At 41.2% G+C, this 25,018-nt stretch overlaps 2 protein-coding genes across 4 annotated transcripts; one reads left to right on the top strand and one right to left on the bottom strand.

Annotated features, from left to right (window-relative positions):
* The first annotated feature begins 102 nt into the window (after window positions 1–102).
* LOC137274062 (protein phosphatase methylesterase 1-like) lies at window positions 103–15,684 on the top strand. 2 transcript variants are annotated; one of them, XM_067807041.1, is made up of 16 exons: window positions 103–176; window positions 2,380–2,494; window positions 3,599–3,691; window positions 5,348–5,405; window positions 6,065–6,116; window positions 7,264–7,332; window positions 7,461–7,546; window positions 8,780–8,870; window positions 9,638–9,703; window positions 10,386–10,542; window positions 11,385–11,445; window positions 11,782–11,847; window positions 12,499–12,543; window positions 12,944–13,008; window positions 13,578–13,645; window positions 13,963–15,684. In XM_067807041.1, the coding sequence occupies exons 1-16, from the start codon at window positions 106–108 to the stop codon at window positions 13,979–13,981; spliced, it is 1,182 nt and encodes a 393-aa protein (XP_067663142.1). In that variant the 5' UTR covers window positions 103–105; the 3' UTR covers window positions 13,982–15,684. The 2 variants fall into 2 exon arrangements, with proteins under 2 accessions (XP_067663142.1, XP_067663143.1); XM_067807042.1 differs by having other exon boundaries at window positions 2,383–2,494.
* On the bottom strand, window positions 15,598–24,954 carry LOC137274061 (asparaginyl-tRNA synthetase-like). Of its 2 annotated transcripts, XM_067807039.1 has the most exons (13): window positions 24,772–24,954; window positions 23,782–23,891; window positions 23,148–23,268; window positions 22,743–22,883; window positions 21,046–21,126; window positions 19,550–19,665; window positions 18,839–18,971; window positions 18,595–18,696; window positions 18,047–18,084; window positions 17,863–17,926; window positions 17,109–17,240; window positions 16,573–16,697; window positions 15,671–16,399 (listed from the first exon to the last, which is right to left on the bottom strand). In XM_067807039.1, the coding sequence occupies exons 1-13, from the start codon at window positions 24,937–24,939 to the stop codon at window positions 16,255–16,257; spliced, it is 1,476 nt and encodes a 491-aa protein (XP_067663140.1). In that variant the 5' UTR covers window positions 24,940–24,954; the 3' UTR covers window positions 15,671–16,254. The 2 variants fall into 2 exon arrangements, with proteins under 2 accessions (XP_067663141.1, XP_067663140.1); XM_067807040.1 differs by lacking the exon at window positions 17,109–17,240 and having other exon boundaries at window positions 15,598–16,399.
* Window positions 24,955–25,018: the final 64 nt, after the last annotated feature.

The following is a 25,018-nucleotide window of genomic DNA, read 5'->3' on the forward strand; positions in this document are numbered from 1 at the left end:
ATTTCATGAGAGATGTTATATTTAAACCATAGATATCCTCATCTATTTGTATGCGATAAAGATATACAATGTTAGTTGTATCTAAAGTACTATTCCGTAGAAAAGATGTCTGCTCTTGGAAAAGAAGTCATGAAGAAACGAATCGGATTACCCCCGATGCCCACAGCAGGACCAAGGTAATGATATCATGCTTCATTGTGTCATATCCCTCTTTTTAATGATTTTACGTTTCGGAAAAAGAACTGAAAATACCTGAAAAAGACACATAGTGTTTGCTTCACTGACATGAACCAGAGAACTTTGGGTTGACACTGGATGATGGATCCAGGGCGCTTATTCTCGAAGCGATCGTAGCCCTAAGAATTTTTAACTTTGATTGTAGCCAATGTGTTAAGAATGGGCATAAGAAGTAGCGCTTCGAACGTTTCGAGAATAGCTAGCCAGGTGAGTTCATTTCTCGAGCACTGAATAGAAAAATGTTGTCTTCGTACACTGACTGTATGAGACGTACAAAAGGCGTGTTGGAGTTTTAAAGGGGCACTGATGCGGAGCAATTTCCGTGGACTGGTGTAAACTTTTGTTATTGTTTTTCTCCTGTGAGTACCCGGATGATATCCCAGAATTCGTGACTGGTTCGTGACCTCTGCTGCGCAGTCCGTAAGCGCAATTGATAGTTTAATTATAGACAGATCAACTTAGGTGAAGTCATATTTACTTCATTACAAATGTATTATGAAAACAAATGAAACACTTTGAAGGTTAATCATCTGCCAGTGGTAGAAATGGTAAAAAACTATTAGGACGGCAAAATAACGAAGCCAATGTACGTCTCCATATTTTGTCTCATAACCCTAATTAGTTTATTGTCATATTTGTATGATTCTGAAAATTACAACTGTCTCATTTGCGAAAAAGTAACACATCGTTTCACGTCTTTCGTTGGTGAAAACCAGATAAACCTCTCATTGGCCTTCCAAGATAGCACACCTGGCAACTAACTGTATGATGTCCACTATTCTAAGTAATTTAGTTAACCAATAATGAGCAATCAATCAATCAACGCAAGGGTGGTTAATTCTTTGAAGGGAGGATGTTGTTTTTGCACTCACACTTTACGACAGGGTGTAGTCATCTACACACACTGCCTTTTGACAAATCCGCTAGAAGATAAAAGTAATTAATCAATCAGTGTGTTATCGGTTAATCCTATGGTCGATGTTTGTTTTTGTAACTCAGCTGATAAACGCTCTTGCATCACTTACATGCACATATCACATAACATACAATACATTTGTCATTACAGACCTTAATTTATAATGTTGAGTATTTACTCCAGACTGGAGAAATGCCAAATGGGAACCTTTGTTGAGTAACCGAAGTGGTGTTACTACTAATTATACCTGTTATAAATTCATTAATTGACCATCCAGAGAATGATGACAAATAACACGTGTAGGTTTACACCATCAAAGGCGAGTTACAGCAAGGAAGATGTAATCTCTGTGTCGCATGCAGCCTGAAAACACTATTGGGCCGAAACTGTTTTGAGGATACCAACGGAATTTCGTTACATAAGGAATACACACAGGCATTTGCTGTGTACTTGGGTAAATAGGTGAAATAAGGGTTTTTTACGTAAGAAAATTTTCAGATTTCTCTACCAAAGGCAAAGCCATCGTTTTTTGTTTACGAATTCAAATAAATCAACTGTGTGTTTTTATTATCATAAATAATAAACCATTGTAGCTACCATAGCTACCAAAATTTACGTATGATATTTGCTATCACAGCTGAACCAACACTCAAAACTACCTAAATATAAAGCTTTGCAATCTTCCGTACTGAAACAAATGGCTTGCTACGTGCCTGTAGACATCATATTTTCGTGTAACATGATTAAAAATCGAGGTTAAAAACATAGAAATAGGATCAAATTGGATCAGTAACTATACCATCCAAGCATCCGAAAAGAACTACACTGCTGGGATATATGGTTACGATCAGACAAGGAATACCATGGATATTTTTAAACAAATCGCATATGATGGGCATCCTCCTGTCTGTTTAGGTGAAGAAATTCTGCTATTATGGACAGGAGCCCAGTTCCTTTGTCCGTCACGGTCGAAGGAGCGGGCGCTGACCAATTTGCGGTTTGGTTTCGTAATTAGACCGTTGGCGAGAAACATTATTCGCTCCGCATTAGTGCCCCTTTAAGAGTGAAAAACAAGATCCGATGAATTATATCTGTTCACAAAATCCTTCATATCTGAAGTTGGAAAAGCTCCAGAACATGTCATATTTCGCAAACAATGTCACTTTTGATGCTATGCACTAGAAGAAAGTCATGAACCAATCTTAGATGATGTCGGTCATTTGCAGCAGCAACTCTGGGAGCAGTGGGAGAAGGGCTCTAATGAGGAAGCGAGACTACACGCCTGTTTACTGGGACAAGTACTTCGAGAAGATGCATGATGTGGAAACTGATATTGGAAATGTATCCTTCAAATTACAAATGAAAGATCAGGAGTTTACTGAAACCATCCTGTCATGACTGTTTTATTTTAATCCCCTTTGAGCATTTTCGGCAACCCAAGATTGTCATAAAAGGCGATTCTATGTTTGTCATCAGTGGTCATACTCACTGACTTAATCATTAAAGGTTACATTCAACCAAAAAATCAAACATAATTAAAACACAGTTCTCACTTATTCGTGATAAATAAAATGCATTGGTGATTGTGAAAAAAACAGATAAACAAAATTATATATAAGCGTAAAATTGCAAATCAAAAGTGCAATATTTTGTACTTGGGTTCACCTCCCTCGAAACGAAGCAGCCACAATACTGAATACAGTCAGGGCCGGTGGATGTGCACTCGTGTAATGAGGCCTTGTCATTGACCACTGGTCATTTGCAGATGCGCTTAGCCGGCTCTTTGTTTATGGCTTATAAGCCCGATGGAAGTTAATTTCAAATTGCAAATGGTCAGTAATTGAAGATGTGCATTGCATATGTCATTAGGAGACAGGCAAGCAGACATGTAGGTGTTAATGAACCAGACATTGAGTTTTCACTGTGACAGAGTCTGCTTATCACAATCATCATGTTTTTTGTGTAAATAGATTATTTTCTTGTTTATGTACACAACCAAGATTAGACTTCTGCTCACAACCTCATACTCCGGGCAGACATACTGTTTCAAGCTCTGCAAACTTACTGTGCATGCGTTATGAGCGCAGTGCAGCATAGCTGTTGAAAACACTTTTTCTCCCAGCGCTGGGAGAAAATTAGCGTATCGTTTGAACTCCTATTTTGAAGGCTTTTTTCATTGCGTTTCTTTTCCAACTTTATAGGTTGAATTGGCATTTTTGATGATTTGTTTCTTTAATGTATATCATGAAACCTAATTGGCAAAATGTAATGAAATTTATATGTTTTAATTTTCACCAATTGTGTAGATCAGTGCTTATAATATCAGTCATGGGTTTATCTGGTTCAGCCTTGCTTGTTTACAGACCACCATCATATAGGTAGAATGTAAGTGTGACATGACACAGCAAACACAAACAAATGCTCTATTTTCCTAATTGTTTGAAGATTTTCCGGGTATATGAGTGTGGTACAGAGGGGCCAGTGCTGCTTTTTCTACATGGAGGGGGCTTCTCTGCCTTGTCCTGGGCAGTGTTGTCGGTTAGTCACTTTCCATTATCATCATCATCATCATCATCATCATCATCATCATCATCATCATCATCATGTGAAGTCAGTGCATGAATTCATGCAGGGATTTACCTTGAGTCCTGTATTTTAGGGTCCCTGGAACTCATTTCCTTAATTTTCAGGGGTCCTGAACTACAAATTGGCGGTCCATGACATTTACATATTATTATTAATACAATGTTTTACTGTTGTTGCAGTTCAGTTACTGTTAGTGTTTTGTGAATCATGATCACAGTAATTTAACTGCAGAAGATATCATAAGCCAGCAAGTAGCAGACTCAGTGATAAGTTATTGTTGTTTGATTATCATTTCTTAAAAGAAGTATTTGGACTTTTTCTGCATCCCTGTGTATGTGCTAATCTATTTCATTGTGTCCGTTGTCAATTTTTATGCTTATAGGACAGAGGAATTTGCATCCCATAGAAATGATAAAACCCTGTTCATGAATGAAAGGCAAGCAACTTTTGTCACTACCCTAACATTACACAGGTGTAAACATTTCCAAGGTCTCTAGATTTAAGTGGCAGCAAATCTTGAAGGTCACTTATTTATGTTCAACAATGCCATTTTGTTTGTTGTATTGGGTGCACACATTCTTATAAGAAAGTTCAGTTGTTTAGACCTGGTAGAACTATGTATATTGTAAATTAAGGAGACCCATGAGTGGATTGCCACAAATTACTTGTCATCCATCATATCCTCATACAAGGCAGATATGATCAACAGTTACACATGTGCCAATGGCATCATTGTTACAGGAGCATCTTGTTCAGAGTGCGTCTTCAGCAACCAGTGCTTAAGATTCGTCTCATGTGATTGGGTGCTCCCATGTGTAGATCAATGTGCTTAATGTCAATGTTGACATACAGGTGGAATATTGATGAATGAAATGTTTTGCGTTCAGGGCATTGTCGTCAGCAAAGTCAAGATCTTCTAGACAGTTGATTCCTCCATGCCTCTTTGCTTGCTTTTGGTGACTTTCTTTCGTACCCAGTCCAAGCAGAGGGTAAAGAGGAGTGGGGATAGGATTCAACCTTGTTCATATGTAATGAGATTGTGTTAAGTATTACCCATGTCTATCTGCATAGAATTTTAAAAAATACATGTAGTGTGTTTTTGTGTTATTTTTATCCTTTCAAGCCGAAACTAGTGCCTCAAAGAGGTTGTGGAAGAATTTTGTCTGACGTCACACTGTATTTACGTAGCCAAGCCATTCTGGTCTGCCCCGTCATTATCAAACATGCCCTACATAAACAACATCAGTCAGTTGTCATGGAGAAAGTAGTTCTGTCACAACAGAACCTAACTAAGAGGTCATCGGTTATCCAAAGAAGTTGTTAGAATCTCGTTTCAGATTGTTACAGCACAGGCCTGTGTGGTACAAAACTTAGGAGACATACAAGATTAGTATGCATGTACCCATACCTTGACCACTTGGTTAATAATACGTGTTTCACAGACAGACAGATAAGATCATTGACATGGCATGTATTGTAAGAACTAACAGCACTGTGCCTTTCCATGTCTGTGGAAGAGTTTAGAACCAACTCTAATTTGATATAATTGTGGTGATTTTTGTGAATGAATGGAAGTCTTTACATCATCAACGTTGTTCTGAATTTCAGTGTGATGTGTCTCATCTTGTCACGTGTAGATGTGCAGCGCTGGATCTCAGAGGTCACGGTATGTATGCACAAAATGTCACTCTGTGATAATGAGATTGTTCACGTCTGAGGTCATTATTATGTGTGGAGACTTTGTCGTGTGGTCAGTGATTGTGTGATTGATGTCAAGCCACTGCAGTGAGTATTCAACAACAGGCAACATATCAGACCACTTATCTAGTTTTCCATATTTCTATTTTCAACTCTTTTTGTTTTGTTTTTCCATGAAAAGTAGAGGATTTTCCAGTTTAGGTTGGGATTGTATGGGAACCCAGTTGTATGATTATACAATGACATAGAAAATGATCCTTCCATTCACAAGGTCTAATGAATTTCATGCATGCATGCCAATTTGGGCAGCATTTGAGCCATGGACATCGTTCGGGAAATATTCAAAATTTACTGTGAAACATGTTACTGTGTTGCTGTGCATTTCAGTGATAAAAAAAACAAAACTTAAAGTTGTTTTTGTACTGTTTTAAACTCAGTAAATGTCTTTTAACATGCAGTGTCTGTCATATCATAAATAACTACATTCATCTGGTCCACTTGATGTCTACTGCATGCTGTCCTTGTTGGACTGTTGAACTATTTATGTTAATAAAATGTAAAATATAAATATTTGTGATAACTCTTTTATTGAACATGCACTAGTTTTCGTAATTCATAATATTGCAGGTGATTCCATGACCTCAGATGACACTGATCTGTCGGCAGATACCATGGCAAAGTAAGTTTCAGAGTCCTTCACTGTATACAGGTGTCTTGTTTGTTTAGGCAGGTGCCTTTACACAGGTGTCTTGTTTCTTGAGACATGTCATTGTACAGGTATCTTGTTTATTTAGGCAGGTATCTATATACAGGTATCTTCTTTCTTGAGACGTGTCTATACAGACATGTTGTTTGTTGAGATCTGTCTTTGTATAGGTATCTTCTTTGTTTAGACATATGTCTTATACAGGTATCTTGTTTGTTGAAGCACAGGCAAACTGTAGCTAAAGTGGGGTTGTGCAGCGTAGAGAAAATGACCAGTCTTCGTAAATGCGAGCGAAGCGAGCAAAGGCTGGCAACACACTTCCCTCGCTTCGGTTCAAAAAGTATTTTTCGTGTCAACATAAAATATCGCCACCATCAAAGGTATACTCCCATTTCCTCACTAGGTTGTGCTCTTCGATTTCCAACCCCATATTTAATAATTACTCACGTGAAATATGTTTTATTCAACATTTTAAACGCCACTCGTGGTATTCAGTTCGTTCTTCGCCTCCATTACCCCTGCCAGCTTCCGGCTCAACGGAGTGAAGGAACAAGAAGAAGCAGAAATTATTAAGATATACCATATTGCCTAAGTTTATCATGATTCTGTTGGAATGTATTTGTCTCAAGTGTCGGCGTTGTTGTTAGATCTTTTGTAACATTTATTCTACAATAAACACACTTCTGGCGTAGTAGGCGTGCGAAGCATGGGAGGTAACTCTTTATGTATTTCATACGAAATAATAACTTGTTCCTTCACTGCTTTGAACCGGAAGCTGGCAGGGGTAATGGAGGCGAAGAACGGTCTGATGTACCACGAGTGGCTCTTAAAATGTTGAATAAAACATATTTCACGTGAGTAATTGTTAAATATGGAGTTGGAAGTCTGAGATCACAACCTAGTGAGGAATTTGGAGTGTACCTTTGATGGTGGCGATATTTTATGTTGACACGAAAAATACTTTTTGAACCGAAGCGAGGGAAGTGTGTTGCCAACCTTTGCTCGCTTCGCTCGCATATATGAAGACTGGTCATATTCTCTACGCTGCGCAACCCCACTTGAGCTACAGTTTGCCTGTGGTTGAAGCAGGTGTCTTTACACAGTTATGTTTGTTTGACAGAGACGTTGGTGATGTTGTGACCACACTGTATGGAGAAGATCCTCCTCCAATCATCCTTGTTGGCCACAGGTAAGGGTGCTCCGAATACCCACTGTAGGTCAGCAGTGAGACACTCTACTTGTTAATGTTGAAACTAAGTATTGAGTGTCTTTCTTTGGGGTGTGGCGATGCAGTGTATTTAACCATCTGTGTTTCAGTATGGGAGGAGCTATTTCAGTGCACGCTGCAGTGAAGAACTTGATACCATCACTCATAGGCCTGTGTGTCATTGATGTTGTTGAAGGTAAGCAAACAACTAGAAATCACATGTTGGTTAGGGATGAACAACTTCATAATTGTTTACAGGGGAATGGCTGGAGTTTTGAAAAGGCTGATTTGTTCCCTTAAGTACTGGAAACAAATAAGGTTATATTAGATTCTACGTAATACAGGTATTCTATCTAATGCATCAAACTATCAATGAATTGCTGTTGTTGAGTCTATAATGACAATTAATTGATGGTAGAAAAAGTGAAAAAATGGAAAAATATCAATGCATCATTAGTATTTGTGACTATCGATAGTTTAATAGTTGACAAATACACTGACCTGTGAAGGTCCCAGGGTAGAAAAGGCCTTCAGCAACCCATGCTTGCCATGAAAGGCAACTGTGCTTGTTGTAAGAGGTGACTAACGGGATCGGATGGTCAGGCTCGCTGACTTGGTTCAGATCGCCACCATATAACTGGAATATTGCTGATTGCGGCATAAAACTGGACTCGCTCACTCACTGAAAAATGCCCAGCAGAAAATACAGAAAGTACCAGATTCGTTCGTTTTGATTTAAAGATGTCCACCCCATTACCACTTAAACAAACATGATGACAACATGCCATGCAGCTTGAGTTTAAAATGGTTACAAACTGAAACTAATTCAACTTGTTTTTTTTTGTCATATTAACATATAAACAATATCGTCATTTTGGAAATGACTTCAAATGAGACAATTCGAGAAGAAAAAAACTGTTGCTATATAGTATGTTGCAATAGACTGTTGCTATCACAATAGTTGTTTCCCCCTCAAAATTCAAGCCTATCATGCATACATCTGTACCGGTGTACACGTGTGTTGAAAATAAATTGTATTGTGTTGCACAGATAGAGTTACAGATGCCTGGTTGTTCTCGTTTGAACAGGTACAACTCAAAATACTTGGGGGTCCATGTTGAACATATAGATCTCTAGGTACCTAATGGTTCTGTATTGAACATGTAGATTTCTAGGTACCTAATTGTTTTATGTTGAACATGTTGATCTTTAGGTACCAAATGGTTCGATGTTGAACGTGTAGATCTCTTGGTACCTAATTGTTTTATGTTGAACATGTTGATCTTTAGGTACCAAATGGTTCGATGTTGAACGTGTAGATCTCTTGGTACCTAATTGTTTTATGTTGAACATGTTGATTTTTAGGTACCAAATGGTTCTATGTTGAACATGTAGATCTCTTGGTACCTAATGGTTCTATATTTTACAGGCACAGCTCTAGATGCCCTCAACAGCATGCAAAGTTTCCTTCGAGGTCGGCCCAAGTCCTTCAGGTCTTTGGAACAGGCCATTGAATGGGTGTAAGTAAAAAGCATTGACCAGGGGGCGGTATTATTCCTTTTCAGGTTTGTTTACTCCTCCATTTCAAACATATGGCTGGAAATGCTAGGATCCAGTAAGAGGAAAGTCAGGACATGTTCAGTCCAGCAGCACACAAGTGTTTCTCATTTGACAATGCAATCTTTTGCCTTGACCATGTTGCTGAGTGCTTTGTATATTGCTTATAATCAGGCAAAGGTGCTGGCATGTGCTGAGTGTTACACATTGACATCTGTGAGTTTCCCACATGAGCTTGCAGATATCTCACATCCATCCTCACATTAGCTGAATGTATATGTTGCAGTCAGATTGTGAAATCAGTCATTCCATGAAGTGACTAATAGCGTAATAATTTATCTACAAAAGTAGATCACAGTTTCAACATCGCTCATTGTTATGAACAGTTAAAACTATTTGTGGCAGAGACTAGCACTCCAGCTTGGCTTTGAAGCATTTACACCTGTGTGTTTAACATTTGCTGTGTCCAGAGCAGCCACACCTTACAAACCCCTGTCCACCACATATAAATGAAATGAAATGACTGAAACATATTGATTGTTGAATCTCTTAAGCATTCAAGAAATGGCTGAAATTTTTCACCTGACTATATATAACATATACACAGGTGGGAGGGGGGGCATGGTGTGCACAACTCATGACAAAGTTGTTTTTCTCAAACAAACCGACAAACCATATTGAAACTGAACTTCAATTCAAAGCACACAGAAGCTTATGTTTGTTGTTTTAGTGTTCGGACTGGTCAGATCAGGAACGTGGACTCAGCCCGAGTGTCAATGGTCGGGCAGGTGAAGAGGTAACAATTAGGACTTTATTGTGACATTTAATGTTACTCTGGGACATCATTTCCAGTGTTGTACTAATGTTACACAAGTACATCATGTCCATTTATTTTCACTTATTATCACAAAGGGATGTTCCATCTGTTATTGCACAAAGACATCAGATCTGTTGTCTCACTGGGCACTGGAACGTGACATCAATGTGATGCTGAGACACCATGTCTCTTATTGCACTGAGACTTAATATTCAGCGTTGCAGTCTGAGGTCACGTCTCTTGTACTGAGACTTCACATCTAGTGTTGCAGTCTCAGGTGACATCTCTTGATGTACTGAGATTTCATGTCAAAACATTGTGCTGGAACATTACATCACTGTGATACTGAGATAGTTGCATTTCATGTATAGTGTTGTACTGTATTGATTGACTTATGTCCTTGTGGTTTCTGGTATGAACATGGTGAATATCTGTTGTGAGGTCTTGATACTTTACATACTTTGGTGTGATACAGTTGTCAACTATTGATATTCTCATGTCACTGAATATAGAACTATCACGCCAAATGTGTTACCATTTTAAAAATGTATAAGTATTGGGACAAACAAAGAGCATGGATAGTTAAAACAGTCATTGTACAACTGCTTATCAGTGACCATCAGGAGATCTCCATGGAAACAAGTTGTTGTAATTGTTCCAGGTCTGATACAAATGAGACAGCATCATCGGAGTTGGAACACATGCATGAAGAGTCACCAACTTCCATCAACTCTATACAGGAGGAAGATGAAGGAGAGGCTGGTGCTCCCTCACAGCCGGCACTCTCACCACCCCAGGCTTTTGTTACACCACCACAGGTATGGGTCAGACAGCAAGGCTGACAGGGTGGTAGGTGTAGGTAGAGGAAAGGTACTATACAATGAAGATGAGTGAGAGATGCTGGACTGTAAGACTGATGGGGTAGGTAGGGAGGGGAGAGGTACTATGTAATGAAGACTGGTGAGAGATGCTGGGCTGTATGGCTGATGGGGTGGGTGGGGTAAGTAGGGAGGGGAGAGGTATTATACAAAAAAGATGGGTGAGAGATGCTGGACTGTAAGGCTAAAGGGGTGGGTGGGTTAGGAAGGGGAGAGGTACCATACAAGGAAGATGGGTGAGAGAAGGGGAACTGTAGAGCTGATGGGGTGGATATTAAGGGGAGAGGTACTGTACAAAGAGAAAGGGTGAGAGATGGTGGACTGTAAAGCTGATGGGGTGGGTGGGGAAGATGAAGAGGGAGAGTAGGTCGGGAAGGGGCAGGAGAGGTACCCAATGAAGTGGATGAGTGAGAGGGTGGACTGCAATGCTGATTGGGTGGATGGTCTAGGTAGACAGGGCAGAGGTAGACTGTAAACCTGATGGGGTGGGTGGGGAAGATGGAGAGGGAGAGTAGGTCAGGAAGGGGCAGGAGAGGTACTATACCAAGTGGATGAGTGTGAGGGTGGACTGTAATGCTGATGGGGTGGATGGTCTAGGTAGGCAGGGCAGAGGTAGACTGTAAAGCTGATGGGATGAGTGGGTAGGTTGGAGGTACAGTACAGGGGTAGGAGATGCTTGACTGCAATTCTGCATAGATGAATAGGGAGTAGAGAAGTACTGAGATGTTAAAAGGGACTGACTATAAGGTTTTAGAAGAATGTAGTAGGTATTCTACTTTCAGAGCAAAGGCAGCAGCTACACATGGAGAATAGATTTATCAAAGACAGAACAGTTTTGGAAAGGTAAGCTTCCAGTCACAATATATGTTACAAAGAGAGCAGATATCAAACAGGCGCTTGTTTGAAGTACACTGTTGTATTGATAGTTCTTGTAACGTGTACATCCACCTTTTAGAAACAAGGTGGTATACACACTCTTCAGTTCTTGAAAGACTTTGGTATGTTTATGAATGTGTTTCTAAAGGGGATGGAAGCCCAATGTACACACACTCCAGTAGCATGATGTTGTACCTAGTACCACATGTAATCTAGCTACCTCTACAGTTGTAAATGACAGGACAGGAAACTGAACAGTAGGTGCTTTTATCACTGAACACTGTTCTGTGTGTTTGTTTACAGGCTGGTTTGAGGGACTGTCTCAGAAGTTTCTGTCTTGCCCAGTTCCAAAGATGCTCCTACTTGCAGGTTAGCAATATTCTTAGATACACTAGACCCATGAAGGTCCAGGGTAGGCCAACCCATACTTGCCATAAGAGGCGTCTATGCTTGTAAGAGGCGGCTAACAGGATTGGGTGGTCAGGCTTGCTGACTTGGTTGACACATGTCATCGGTTCCCATTTGTGCAGATCAATGCTCATGCTGTTCATTACAGGATTGTCTAGTCCAGACTTGATTATTTACAGACCGCCACCATATAGCTTGAATAGTGCTCAATGTGGCGTAAAACAAAACTCATTCACTCACTTACATACAGGAGATACAATCAACTTGATTGATGTAGCCATCATAGACACAGTCAACTCAGTATTACAGTCAATCCAGTAAACACTGTCGGCCCGGTAGACACAGTCAACTGAGTAGATGTAGCGAACCAAGTAGATGCAATTGGTGCAGTAGATGTGGCCATCCCAGTAGGAAGTCAGCTCACTAGATACAGATGTCCAGATGGTCTATTATGGAAATGTCAGTGACAATATTGACTGTGTAGTACATTTTTCTATTGATTTTTCAGGTGACTAAGTGATGTTTTAGGTTTACTTATGTAACTACCATTATACAGAACAAAAAGAACCAACAACTTTATTGTTCCGAGCTAATCGTTATTTGTATCGACAGGTGTGGACCGTTTAGACAAGGATCTCACTATTGGGCAAATGCAGGGTAAGTCTATTATTCTATGTGTTATGTTACAGTTGAGGAAAAACACAACACATCTTTCACAATGCAGTCTCTGATAACTGTTGTGTGTCAGGTTCTATTTATGTCTTGACAAGATTCTGACCCGTGAAGGTCTGGGGAAGAATTGGCCTTCAGCAACCCATGCTAGCCATATAAGGCCACTATGCTTTTCGTAGGAGGTGACTAACAGGATCATATGGTCAGGCTTTATGACTTGGTTTATGCATGTCATCAGTTCATCAGTTCCCATTTGCAGATTGATGCTCATGATCTTGATCATTGGATTGTCTGGTACAGACTCGATCATTTACAGACCACTGAGATATAGCTGGAATATTAAAACTAAACTCACACACTTGACAATGTTCTACTTTTGTTACAGGCAAGTTTCAGATGCAAGTTCTACCCCAGAGTGGTCATGCTGTACATGAAGACTGCCCAGACAGGGTGAGTAACATTCTGTAACCTACACCCTGCCCAGATGGAACAACATCCTGTAACTTACAACCTGCTCATACAGAGTAACATCCTGTAGCCCACATCCTGCCAAGACAGAATAACATCCTATAACCCACACCTTGCCCAGACAGTAACATCCTTTAGCCTACACCCTGCCCAGACAGAGTAACACCCTATAATCCCCAACCTGCCCAGACAGAGTAACATCCCATAGCTCCTCTTTCCTCAGACAGTGATGTCATATAACCCCCACCCTGCCCACCCAGAATGATATCCTATAACCTATACCTTGCCCAGACATTCGGTAACATCCTATAGCCCCTCTCTCGCCAGAAAGTAATGTCATATAACCACCACCCTGCCCATGCAGAGTAATATCCTATAACATACACCCTGCCCAGACAATCAGTAACATTCTAAAACCCCCACCCTGCCCAGACAGTGAGCAATGTCATATAACCCGCACCCTGCCCAGAGGAACATCCTATAACCCCACAGTACAACAACATTCTACATTGCTCTGTTCTGACCTGTCCATCCCTGATCTATGTCGATAGGTTGCTGAAGTACTAGCGACATTCATGGTGCGACACAAAGTAGCGACGCCAACTACAAACTTTGAAAGGTAAGCTTTTGTTCTCCTTTTTCATCATATTTAATCGGGTTTTAGTATATTCAATGTGAGTTCAGTTAATCATTTGAACCCCATTCCTGATCCACCACAGTGTGTAGGCATCATATTATCCCATAATACCCCATATTTGGCGTGCCCAAAGGACACAAATGTACACTACAAGGCTGTTTGGCCAATCATGCCCCCAGAATATTGTGATAGAGGTATGTATCAAGACTTGTCTTAGGTGTTGGAGGTTGGTACAAATGTCAGAGTACAGACATGTCACAGGCTGGACACATATCTAACATGCTTGTTATCTCCAACAGGTCCTTTCCAGCTTGCTGATGAGGTTGTCCGTGAGAGGTTGTTAGCCACTCTATACAGCAGACGACACAAGGAGAGACAGTCACACCATCAACTGACGTTCATAACTCATATTCAGTACAAAAGACTTGGGAGAAAAACACCAAGATAGTGTGTATGTGTGTGCATATGTATGTGTTGAAGCCAAGCAATCTGCTGAAAGGGAGATAACTCCCCACATCGAGGGCCAAGATGGTCTGACCACTGGGTCACTTCTAATTTGGTGTCCCCATTTTCTCCAACACAAGAATCTTGGAAAGTCACAACAATCTACAGTTCAACTGGACAGAGGACAGATGTGTTCTACCATTAGTCAGACCTCCCCCATGTGTTGGTTACAGTAACACAGGACATTGGGCACTGCTTGGACTTAAGCAATCTCAGCACTACAATGATGATATTGCCCTTCTTTCAGGCAGGCTTATGATAGTCATAGTGCAAGGACTGTTTTTTCAAGGGGTACAGAATGTAATTCAGCTAGTAATTGAGGCCTATTTTACAGACCAGTTTTAGACATAAACTTACACATTCAATACTAGGAAACTGGTAAGGTGATTTTTGCATATAATTATGGCAAGAATTGACTTACAAGATGCATAACATAATTTTCAAAGCCCCCTCCAAATGCCCTACACACAGTACACTTCATCCCAACCATCCATGTGGTACACTGCAATCCCTGCAATTCACATGGTACACACCTTCCTTACCATTCACATGATGCTTTGCATCCCTACCACTCGTGTGGTACACAGCTTCCCTACCATTCGCATGGTACACACCTTACCTACCATTTGCATGGTACACACCTTCCCTTCCATTCGCATGGTACACAGCCTCACTACATGTGATACACTTCATCCCCACCACTCATGTGGTACACAACTTACCTACCACTCGCATGGTAAACACTTTCTCTACCATTTGCATGGTACACACTTCTCTACCATTCGCATCGTACACAGCCTCACTACATGTGGTACACTTCATCCCCACCACTCATGTGGTACACAGCTTCCCTACCATTCACATGGTACACAGCCTCACTACATGTGGTACACACCTTCTCTATCATTCACATGGTACACACCTTCCCTACCATTCACATGGCACACTGCATCCCTACCACTCATGTGGTACACAGCTCAGAAGAAAAACAGTGATTACAAATAAATGAAATTCATATCTAAAGAAGATAAAATGTAAGTCAATGTGAGATTTAGCTAGTCAGTGGTCCAATAATATTTACTTTCAACTCACTTACAGTCTAGCTAGATTGTTAAGAGGACAGTTGTCCATCTCCAATGCTGAAATGCACAGTTTATGTTGCAATGATGCTACTATTATTGTGTCTCTGTGCAGTCAGGTTGACTCATTCAAGATGGAGAACACTTACTGGTACTTGTACTAAGTTTGTTTTACATGTATAATATTTCTTTTGGTCAAGCCATCATGCTCAGTGGAAACGAATCAGGGTCGCTATGGGACCTGGCATTGTTTTGTGTGCACAGTAAAATCTTGACCATTTCACTCACTGTCATGCTGGAAACCATATAGATATGAACATCTTAAGCAAAAAGTGTTGTATTACACAGTTTTCAACCGAACAGTTTTCAAACAAACACTTTTCATATCATTTGTATATTATGTAAATATGCTATTAAACTATACTTTTTCATCTTTAAGATTTGTTTGTTTTCCTTATAAATCAATATGGAGATGGTGTGTATTCTGTCACAGGTAAATCTCCTGTCTTTAGATGGGTCCTCTTCCATTCTCCTTAGAGCTGTGAAAACCATATACTTTTGTTTGTAAGAGTCATAGTCAAACCCAAGTCCTTGCTCATCAAAGTATTCCTAGCTCTGTGTCTGTCAGAGCATCACACCGTGGGACTCATTACTGGCATTAGTCATAGATCATAGTCTAGTAGTCTATGAGATGTACAAGATGTGGAAAGCTTGAAGTGATGCAGGTTTTACCACTGTGATGCTGATAAACCATGAAACCTGATGTGAGTGACCAGGATCTGAACACACAATTCTGAGGAATGAACCAGCACTAGAAACAAGTGGAAGTCTATTTAAGGAATTGACACTTTTGTGGTGCTATGTTCATGCTATACAGCTGTTACTCTTACATGACATGTCCTAATTGTAGTCAGAATAGATGTTGGTCACAGGGATTCACAGTATCACCTGGCAGTGTGGGGGGTCTGCAGTGGGATGTAAACGCACAGCAGTGCACTGATTGGTCAGTTACAGCTTGCAGCTCCCTGGTGAGCGTGGGAAGGGAATTACATCACGGATGTTGCCTGTCCCCAACAGATACTGCAGGTATCTTTCAAACCCCAGCCCGAAGCCACCATGAGGAGCGGACCCATACTTTCTCAAGTCCAGGTACCTGAAAACACAGGAACTATTATTGTGCTGAGCCTGAAAAACTCTGGACCCCTATGGCTGTTATTTACTTGTGATGGATCTAACTACCTGTACATCAAACCTGTTCTATTGGTTGTATCTGGTATATCTGATACCCTGCTGTAACGGGACATAAACAAGGAGTACAACACTTGCCAGTCATACATGTCGTGTTCTCCTGCTGCCTCCAGTCGAGAGTGCAAAGCGTCGTAACTGTCCTCCCTCAGACTGCCACCAATCAGCTCCCCTACTCCAGGTACCAACAGGTCGACTGCAGCCACCTGCACAACATCGGTTTAATGTACTCTCCCCATTCCACGAACCGCCACTAGTCAACCTACACAACACTTGGCACTATTTTAGCTATATGGCGGTGGTCTGTGAAAAACCAAGTATGTGCCAGGCAATCCAGTGATTAAAAGCTTAAGCATTTATCTACACTGGTTGTCTGGTTGTTGTTTCAATGCCTCACTCAGCAGTATTCAAGTTAATTTATGCATTTGGGATATGTCTGACCCTTCGATCCCCTGACCTTTTTTGACAAGCATGCTTTATTGAAGATTGATTCTAACCTGGAACATGGAGTAATGCAACTAAATTGTCATCAGTAATCTTTGAAATATGCAGGTAAGGACCCTCAGAGTATGATTTGAAGAAACCGATGGACCTAAAAGGAATAGAAGTTAACCCACAGTTTTGTTGTCAGTGTTAAGCTTGGTGTAGAAGGGTTTGAGCTGTGCAGGGAAGTCCGTCACAAATACAGGAACATCACCAAGATGCTGTGTTAGCCATCGCTCGTGCTCCTTTTGTAGATCAGCACCCCACTTGGAAGACAAAAGCACAGCTCACAAATCAACACCATCAATAACAGCATCATCAACATTATGTCACATGTCTACATCATCAACAACATGTCACCACACATCAACATAAATGCCAACACTTCATATCTGAACATATCCAGGTTATCTCATGCGTCAATATCATACAGGACTTTGGGGGACCAGTGAAGGTCCCGGGGTAGAATAGGCCTTCAGCAACCCATGCTTGCCATAAAAGGTGACTCAGCTTGTCGTAAGAGGCGACTAATGGGATCGGGTGGTCAGGCTTGCTGACTTGGTTGACACATGTCATCGGTTCCCAATTGCGCAGATCGATGTTCATGTTGTTGGTCACTGGATTGTCTGGTCCAGACTCGATTATTTACAGACCGCCGCCATATAGCTGGAATATTGTTGAGTGCGGCATAAAACTAAACTCACTCACTCACTCACAGGACTTTGGAAATGTTGGGCTGTTATGTGGTGATAAAATTGCAGGCATCAGATATACATTGTACAACCAACTGTACAGGTACGAGTATCAACAGCCAGCAGAAATACGCGATGTGGGAAGCTCACCCACAGCAGAGACATGATGGACGCTACTTTCAAATGGGAGACTCACCTCCACCTTAAACTGGAAGTTTTTTTTTGACTTTAAGATAGAGATGGCTTCAGTGTAGGTAATTCTGAAACAGGTTGACATTGTTCAGTTATAGGGTATAGAGAAATAATGGTAGTCACAAAACAGGTGTAGAGTCTGTTACAACAAAACAAAGAATGCATTTGTGCATTCCATCTGCTCTCACCTCTTGAACTGCTTGGTAGTCATTGCCTCCACTGTCTCCTGCAAAAAGATTGGAACCCAGTCATAATTCCAGAGAACCATCATAAACATAATGGATCCATTGGTCTAAGAATTGACATGATAATCTACATCTCTACATCAAGCCATTCAGCTTGGTATAACAGGTTAATACGAGACCTAAACATACATGCCATTCAGCTTGGTATAACAGGTTAATACGAGACCTAAACATACATGCCATTCAGCTTGGTATAACAGGTTAATACGAGACCTAAACATACATGCCATTCAGCTTGGTATAACAGGTGAGTATGAGACCTAAACATGCATGTCATTTAGCATGGCATGACCTAAACATATATGACATTTATCTTGGTATAACAGTAAGCATGACCTAAACATACATGCCACTCAGCCTGGTATAAAAAGTCCGCATGCCATACATTAACATTAACGTACCACTATCTTGGCACTAAGAGAGCTTTGAAAATCTAGGTACAGTATCACATACTACACGCTTACCACATACTAGAAGGGGGTGCTACTCACCCTGTGCTTCTCAGCACCTGTGTTCTGCAGGTAATACTGAACTTCTTCCTGCGCTGATGCCATCACTGTCTGGGTTGTTGTCCGCACCATCTCTTCCATCACCTTAAATATGTACATTGAATCTTACACGCAATCTGCATCAAGGTAAGTCCATACATGTAGTTGTTCTAGAGCATCTGCTCCACATCCTTCATCAGTATGTATAAACAATGTATGCACTCATATTTACAATGTTGTAGCTCACCTGCATGATATCCTCCAAGGAGTCTGTGAATGCCAACTCAGCTTCGATCATGTAGAATTCACAGAGGTGGTGGCGCCCACGTGAGTTTTCTGCTCTGAATGTTGGACCAAATGTGTAAACTCTGGTCAAGCCACTATAAACAACACAATAACACACAAGTTCAAATATTTTAAACACACATGATTGTAAAACATACTGACAATTGCATAAACACATAGAACTCCTCCTGTCATCACCTCAAGGTGAATACAACAGATGGGTCTCACCCTGTCATCACCTCTAGGTGGATATGACTGATGGGTCTCACCCTGTCGTCACCTCTAGGTGGATATTACTGATGGGTCTCACCCTGCCATCACCTCTAGGTGGATATGACTGATGGTCTCACCCTGTCATCACCTCTAGGTGGATATGACTGATGGTCTCACCCTGTCGTCACCTCTAGGTGGATATTAATGATGGGTCTCACCCTGCCATCACCTCTAGGTGGATATGACTGATGGGTCTCACCCTGTCATCACCTCTAGGTGGATATGACTGATGGGTCTCACCCTGCCATCACCTCTAGGTGGATATGACTGATGGGTCTCACCCTGCCATCACCTCTAGGTGGATATGACTGATGGTCTCACCCTGTCATCACCTCTAGGTAGATATGACTGATGGGAATCATCCTGTCACCACTTCTAGGTTGATAAAACTGATACTCACCCTATAATTGCCTCTAGATGTAGCTGGCCGGATACATTCAAATATGTTGGACATTTAAAGAAGTGATTGGACTCACTGTCTTCTTGCACTGCTTGTGTGAGATGAGAATTGGCAGGCTGTCAACAAAGTAAGGGCAACTTCATTCATCAGCTTCTGTACAAACACAGTCACATATCACAAATACAGTATATGACCTGAATATCACATTTAATTCCCTCTGAAAGACCCTCCTTGTCTACAGTTGGGCTAACACTTCTGTGTGGAATACCTTCTTTGTTTACTGTAGGGTTAACATGTAACATCTGTTATATCTGGGATTTCACTCTCTTAGTAAAGTACAAATTTCTAGTACTTTTTTGAGTTGAGTCCTATCCAAGAGTTGAACCCACAACCTCAGAGTCAGGCACACCTAATCGCCACCACACAAAGTCAGCGGCCCAACCAGCTCAGCCACCGCAACTTCCACTTCTAAATGGCACTGTGTGATTGTAGGGTTAACACTCCTACATGGAAGACCTTCCTTGTCTACTGCAGGGTTAACACATACATCTATGTGGAAGACCTTCCTTGTCTACTGCAGGGTTAACACATACTTCTACGTGAAAGATCTTCCTTGTCTACTGTAGGGTTAACACATACTTCTACGTGAAAGATCTTCCTTGTCTACTGTAGGGTTAACACATCTACCTGGAACACCTTCCTTGTCTACTGTAGAGTTAACACTTCCTTCTACGTGAAAGACCTTCCTTGTATACGACTGTAGGGTTAACACATCTACCTGGAACACCTTCCTTGTCTACTGTAGCGTTAACACATCTATGTGGAACACCTTACATGTCTACTGTAGGGTTCACACTTACTTCTACATTAAAGACCTTCCTTGTCTAATGTAGGGTTAACACTTACTTCTACATGAAAGATCTTCCTTGTCTACTGTAGGGTTAACACATACTTCTACGTGAAAAATCTTCCTTGTCTACTGTAGGGTTAACACATCTATGTGGAACACCTTACATGTCTACTGTAGGGTTCACACTTACTTCTACGTGAAAGACCTTCCTTGTCTACTGTAGGGTTAACACTTACTTCTACGTGAAAGATCTTCCTTGTCTACTGTAGGGTTCACACATACTTCTACGTGAAAGATCTTCCTTGTCTACTGTAGGGTTAACACTTACTTCTACATGAAAGATCTTCCTTGTCTACTGTAGGGTTAACACATACTTCTACGTGAAAAATCTTCCTTGTCTACTGTAGGGTTCACACTTACTTCTGCGTGAAAGACCTTCCTTGTCTACTGTAGGGTTAACACTTACTTCTACATGAAAGATCTTCCTTGTCTACTGTAGGGTTCACACATACTTCTACGTGAAAGATCTTCCTTGTCTACTGTAGGGTTAACACATCTACCTGGAACACCATCCTTGTCTACTGTAGGGTTAACACTTACTTCTACGTGAAAGACCTTCCTTGTCTACTGTAGGGTTAACACTTACTTCTACGTGGAAGACTTCGCCAGCTCCCTCACAGTCACTGGATGTCAAAATAGGAGTGTGGACTTGACAGAAGCCATTTTCCTGAAATAGGGAGTGCTTCATAGAACATAAAATGTATGTCAGTAATGAGGACTGGTGCATGTATAGTATTCCCAGAAATTATTGAGAATCATTTTGCGTCATGTAACTCATTACGTTTATTAACTTCTGGCGTTTTACTTACATAAACATGTTAAAACATCATCCTTTTACAGTCTCAGTCTTGTTTTAGTACTTTGTTTGACCTCCTCGCTCAGCAATGCATGCCTGAATACGTCTAGGCACACTACCCATCAAAGTTTGTAGGTAATCGTGTGACAGGGTATCCCAATATTGGACCACCTCGGCCTTCATATCTTCAATATTTCTCAGTCCCTTTTGGTTTATTCTGTCCTTCATGACTCCCCACACATTCTCAATTGGGTTTAGGTCCTGGCTGTAACTGGGCCAGTCTAAAACTTGAACATTTTCGCCCGATAACCACTGTTTTGTGTAGCGCGCAGTGTGTTTTGGGTCATTATCATGCTGGAAAATCCAATCATCTTCATAGAATGTTTGTGCTGTCGGAAGAAGGTGACCATTTAGAATGTCAACGTATCTTTCTTTTGTCAAGTTTCCCGTGAAAACACACAATGGCGTCACTCCGCGAGCCGATATGCCACCCCACATGTGAAACTTCGGGCTATGTTTTGGTCGCTGGTAGATAGGTTTGACAGTATCTTTGGTCCAAATTTTCACACAATTAGGGAAAAGCCAAACAGAACTTTCATCCGAAAAGAAAACATTATCCCAATCTTGATTTTCATGAGCCCGACACCAGTTTAAGCGTTTTTCCTTTCGTGCATCTTTCATCAACGGCGAGGGAATTCCTCATTTTTTCACCCAATTAAGTCTCTGTAATTCCTGCCTAACTGTTTCATTGCATACCTGAGGACTTCCTCTGCTAATCATTTCATTTCTGATGTTCTCAACACTTTACAATTTGCCCCTACTCACAATCTGCCCAAGTCTTCGGCGATCCACAACACTGAATTTCTTAGGCCGACCTGCCCCTGCTTTGTGCTCTATCCCGGTTCCTGTTTGAATATTCTTCAAAGTTCTGTGTACTGTAGACACAGGAATACCATGTCTACAAGCTAACACTTTAGCATCAGCCTCACCCCTTTCAAAATCATCTAGAATGAGCTTTCTTTTCTCTCTTGCTGTCAATTCTGCCATGTCAACACAGGAAGCCGTCTGCTCAGACAAGGGAGATAACTCTTGACGTAATGAGCTGCCTTCTAAGCCTTCAAGAGCTGTCTCCCTTATTTAGTATGCTTAGTGCATAGTGAAAGCCCTTTTTCCAATCTTAGCATCATTAGAAAAAAACAAAGATTTTCTCAATAATTTCTGGGAACACTGTATCTTTTGAGATTTGTGAGAGAGTTAAGACTTGGTGAGACATGGTGAGACTTAGAAAATGAGACACAGACCAAGGGGTTTGGCAAGAATACTGTCCTAGGGAATGGTCTGGTGTAGGATCTGAGGGACTGGATTGAGACGAATCTGAGTGATCCATGGAAAAGGCCTGGTTACAGTCCAAGAGACTGTTCAAATGATGATGTTGACATAGAATAGTGCAAAGGTTAGAATCTAGCATCTTTGAATACAATGCTTACCTGGAAGTATTTGTGGAAGGCAGAGGTGGCTTGACTTCTGATTCTCAACAACGAACTGAAGGTGTTTGTGCGTGGTCGCAGATGAGGGTACATGCGGATGTAATCTGCAGAGTGCTTCTTCCTAGCTTTAAAGGGAAATTCCTAAAATATTCAAAACAAAGTTTACTAAAAAACAGAAGAATATATGTGGCTGTCACAACCTCAAATACTGGTATATACAAGAGAATGCTGATAGGCTATACATGATGAAGTCAGTCTATGCCAGTGTACCTGGGTTAGATAATGGTCATAGGGGTTTCCGGGACAAGTCAGTAATCGACAAGTTTCATAATATACTATGCAGTGAAAATGATCTGCAGACATCCGAGTGATAGACATTAGGCTGGAGCAGGATATCATACTTACCACTGGGTCACAAGATCCCAACACCTGCAATCTGTGTGCAGCCACCTCCACTGTTTGCCCTGGGTGGGAGCTCTCAATCAGGCAACCCTCCACCAAAACACAGCATCCATAGGTCACATCACTATAACAACACATGACCTCAATGTATCAAAACATCATCTGACATCACTACAACAACACCCACTTGACATACTTGACACTTCCACTTCACGTACCTGACACACCCTCTTCATGTACCTGACACACCTCTTTCATGTGCCTGACACATCCACTCCACATACCTGGTACACCCATTGCACATACTTGACACACCCACTTCATCTGCTTCATGCATCTGACATACCTACTAAAGGTACCTGACACACCCACTTCACGTACCTGTCACACCCTCTTCATGTACCTGACACACCCTTTTCATGTGCCTGACACACCCACTTCATCTACCTGAAACACCCACTATACGTACATGACAAACCCTCTTCATGTACTGGACACACCCCTTTCATGTAGCTGACACACCCACTTTAGGTATGGGACACAACAACTTCATGTACCTGACACACCCACTTCATATACCTGACACACCCAAGGTACACACCGATATCAACAAAGTGATTCAAATAAATGCACCTACCTGCCACAAAGACTTGGGTCTGCCACAACTTGGAGTGGCTTGACACAGGACCCATCGGAAACGTGCAAGAAGATGACATCACGATGTCCACGTATTGCTCGAACCCAACCCTGAAAAATCTTATGTTTAATCCTTCAAGTTTTTCTGACTTCTGGTTTTAAGGAGATGTTAAGCAAGTTAAGGAGCTAAGTTGCATCCTACTCCTAGGCACTGCATCCTATTTAAGTAAATAAAGACAGTTTCTGTCAATCTTGGAATGACTCCTAAAATAATTGCACAAGCGGAAACTGCCTGGAGAGAGCGGAGTACCAGAGGGTAGTATTCATGCGAGGGTCTGTGGACAATTGTGAAACAGTTTGACGTGAATGTAATATGGTAAAAGAACAAGATACAAGATTGACAAAAACCTTTCCCACTATTTTCATTATCTTACTATACACTCTTAGTGAAACTCAATTCTAACCTTTAATAATTTTTTTCACTACAACATCTATTTACACATTGACATTTCAAGCGTGGGTTACGGGCGGAACTCGTACCAGAACTTGACAATAGGTGACCTTTATGGACGACAATGTACGACTTCCTATGACAGGCTCAAATGGTTAAAAGCCAGCTGAGCTGTTACTACTCTAAAATAGACCATAAACAATGAATGGTCCCTTACAAAATTTGTTATCACTAATATCAGTTTCTGTTTCACTTTGAGTGAGTGAGTTTAGTTTTACGCCGCACACAGCAATATTACAGCTATATGGCGGCGGTCTGTAAATAATCGAGTCTGGACCAGACAATCCAGTGACCAACAACATGAGCATCGATCTGCGCAATTGGGAACCGATGACATGTGTCAACCAAGTCAGCGAGCCTGACCACCCGATCCCGTTAGTCGCCTCTTACGACAAGCATAGTCGCCTTTTATGGCAAGCATGGGTTGCTGAAGGCCTATTCTACCCCGGGACCTTCACGGGTCCTGTTTCACTTTCGTACCTTTACTTTAACATTGTCTTGAATCGGTGACGTTTCGAGCATACGCGCTATTGATTGTTTTGCAAAACTGTAGCACCTATAACTGTATCCTTTCTGCCTACAAATGCGCAGAAGTGGATTTATGGTTGCAACCCATGTTTTCCATAACTTTGTCATGGGCGCGGCCATCTTGAATCGACAAATTAGATCAGCAGTGAATCGGGATAATTTCTCGGACCTTCTAGATCATTCAAGGTCTTGTAAATTG

The sequence above is a fragment of the Haliotis asinina genome, chromosome 2 (genome assembly GCF_037392515.1).
Source record: "Haliotis asinina isolate JCU_RB_2024 chromosome 2, JCU_Hal_asi_v2, whole genome shotgun sequence".
NCBI classification, from domain to species: Eukaryota; Metazoa; Mollusca; class Gastropoda; order Lepetellida; family Haliotidae; genus Haliotis; species Haliotis asinina.

Coding starts and splice junctions, on each gene's coding strand:
- LOC137274062 (XM_067807041.1), top strand. CDS start 106: ATGTCTGCTCTTGGAAAAGAAGTCATGAAGAAACGAATCGGATTACCC. Junction 11,848..12,498: donor AAAGATGCTCCTACTTGCAG/GTTAGCAATATT, acceptor TTGTATCGACAG/GTGTGGACCGTTTAGACAAG. Junction 12,544..12,943: donor CACTATTGGGCAAATGCAGG/GTAAGTCTATTA, acceptor CTTTTGTTACAG/GCAAGTTTCAGATGCAAGTT.
- LOC137274061 (XM_067807039.1), bottom strand. CDS start 24,939: ATGGCCGCGCCCATGACAAAGTTATGGAAAACATGGGTTGCAACCATA. Junction 22,884..23,147: donor TGGGATCTTGTGACCCAGTG/GTAAGTATGATA, acceptor TGAATATTTTAG/GAATTTCCCTTTAAAGCTAG. Junction 17,241..17,862: donor ACTTCCAGTTTAAGGTGGAG/GTGAGTCTCCCA, acceptor TTGTCTTCCAAG/TGGGGTGCTGATCTACAAAA.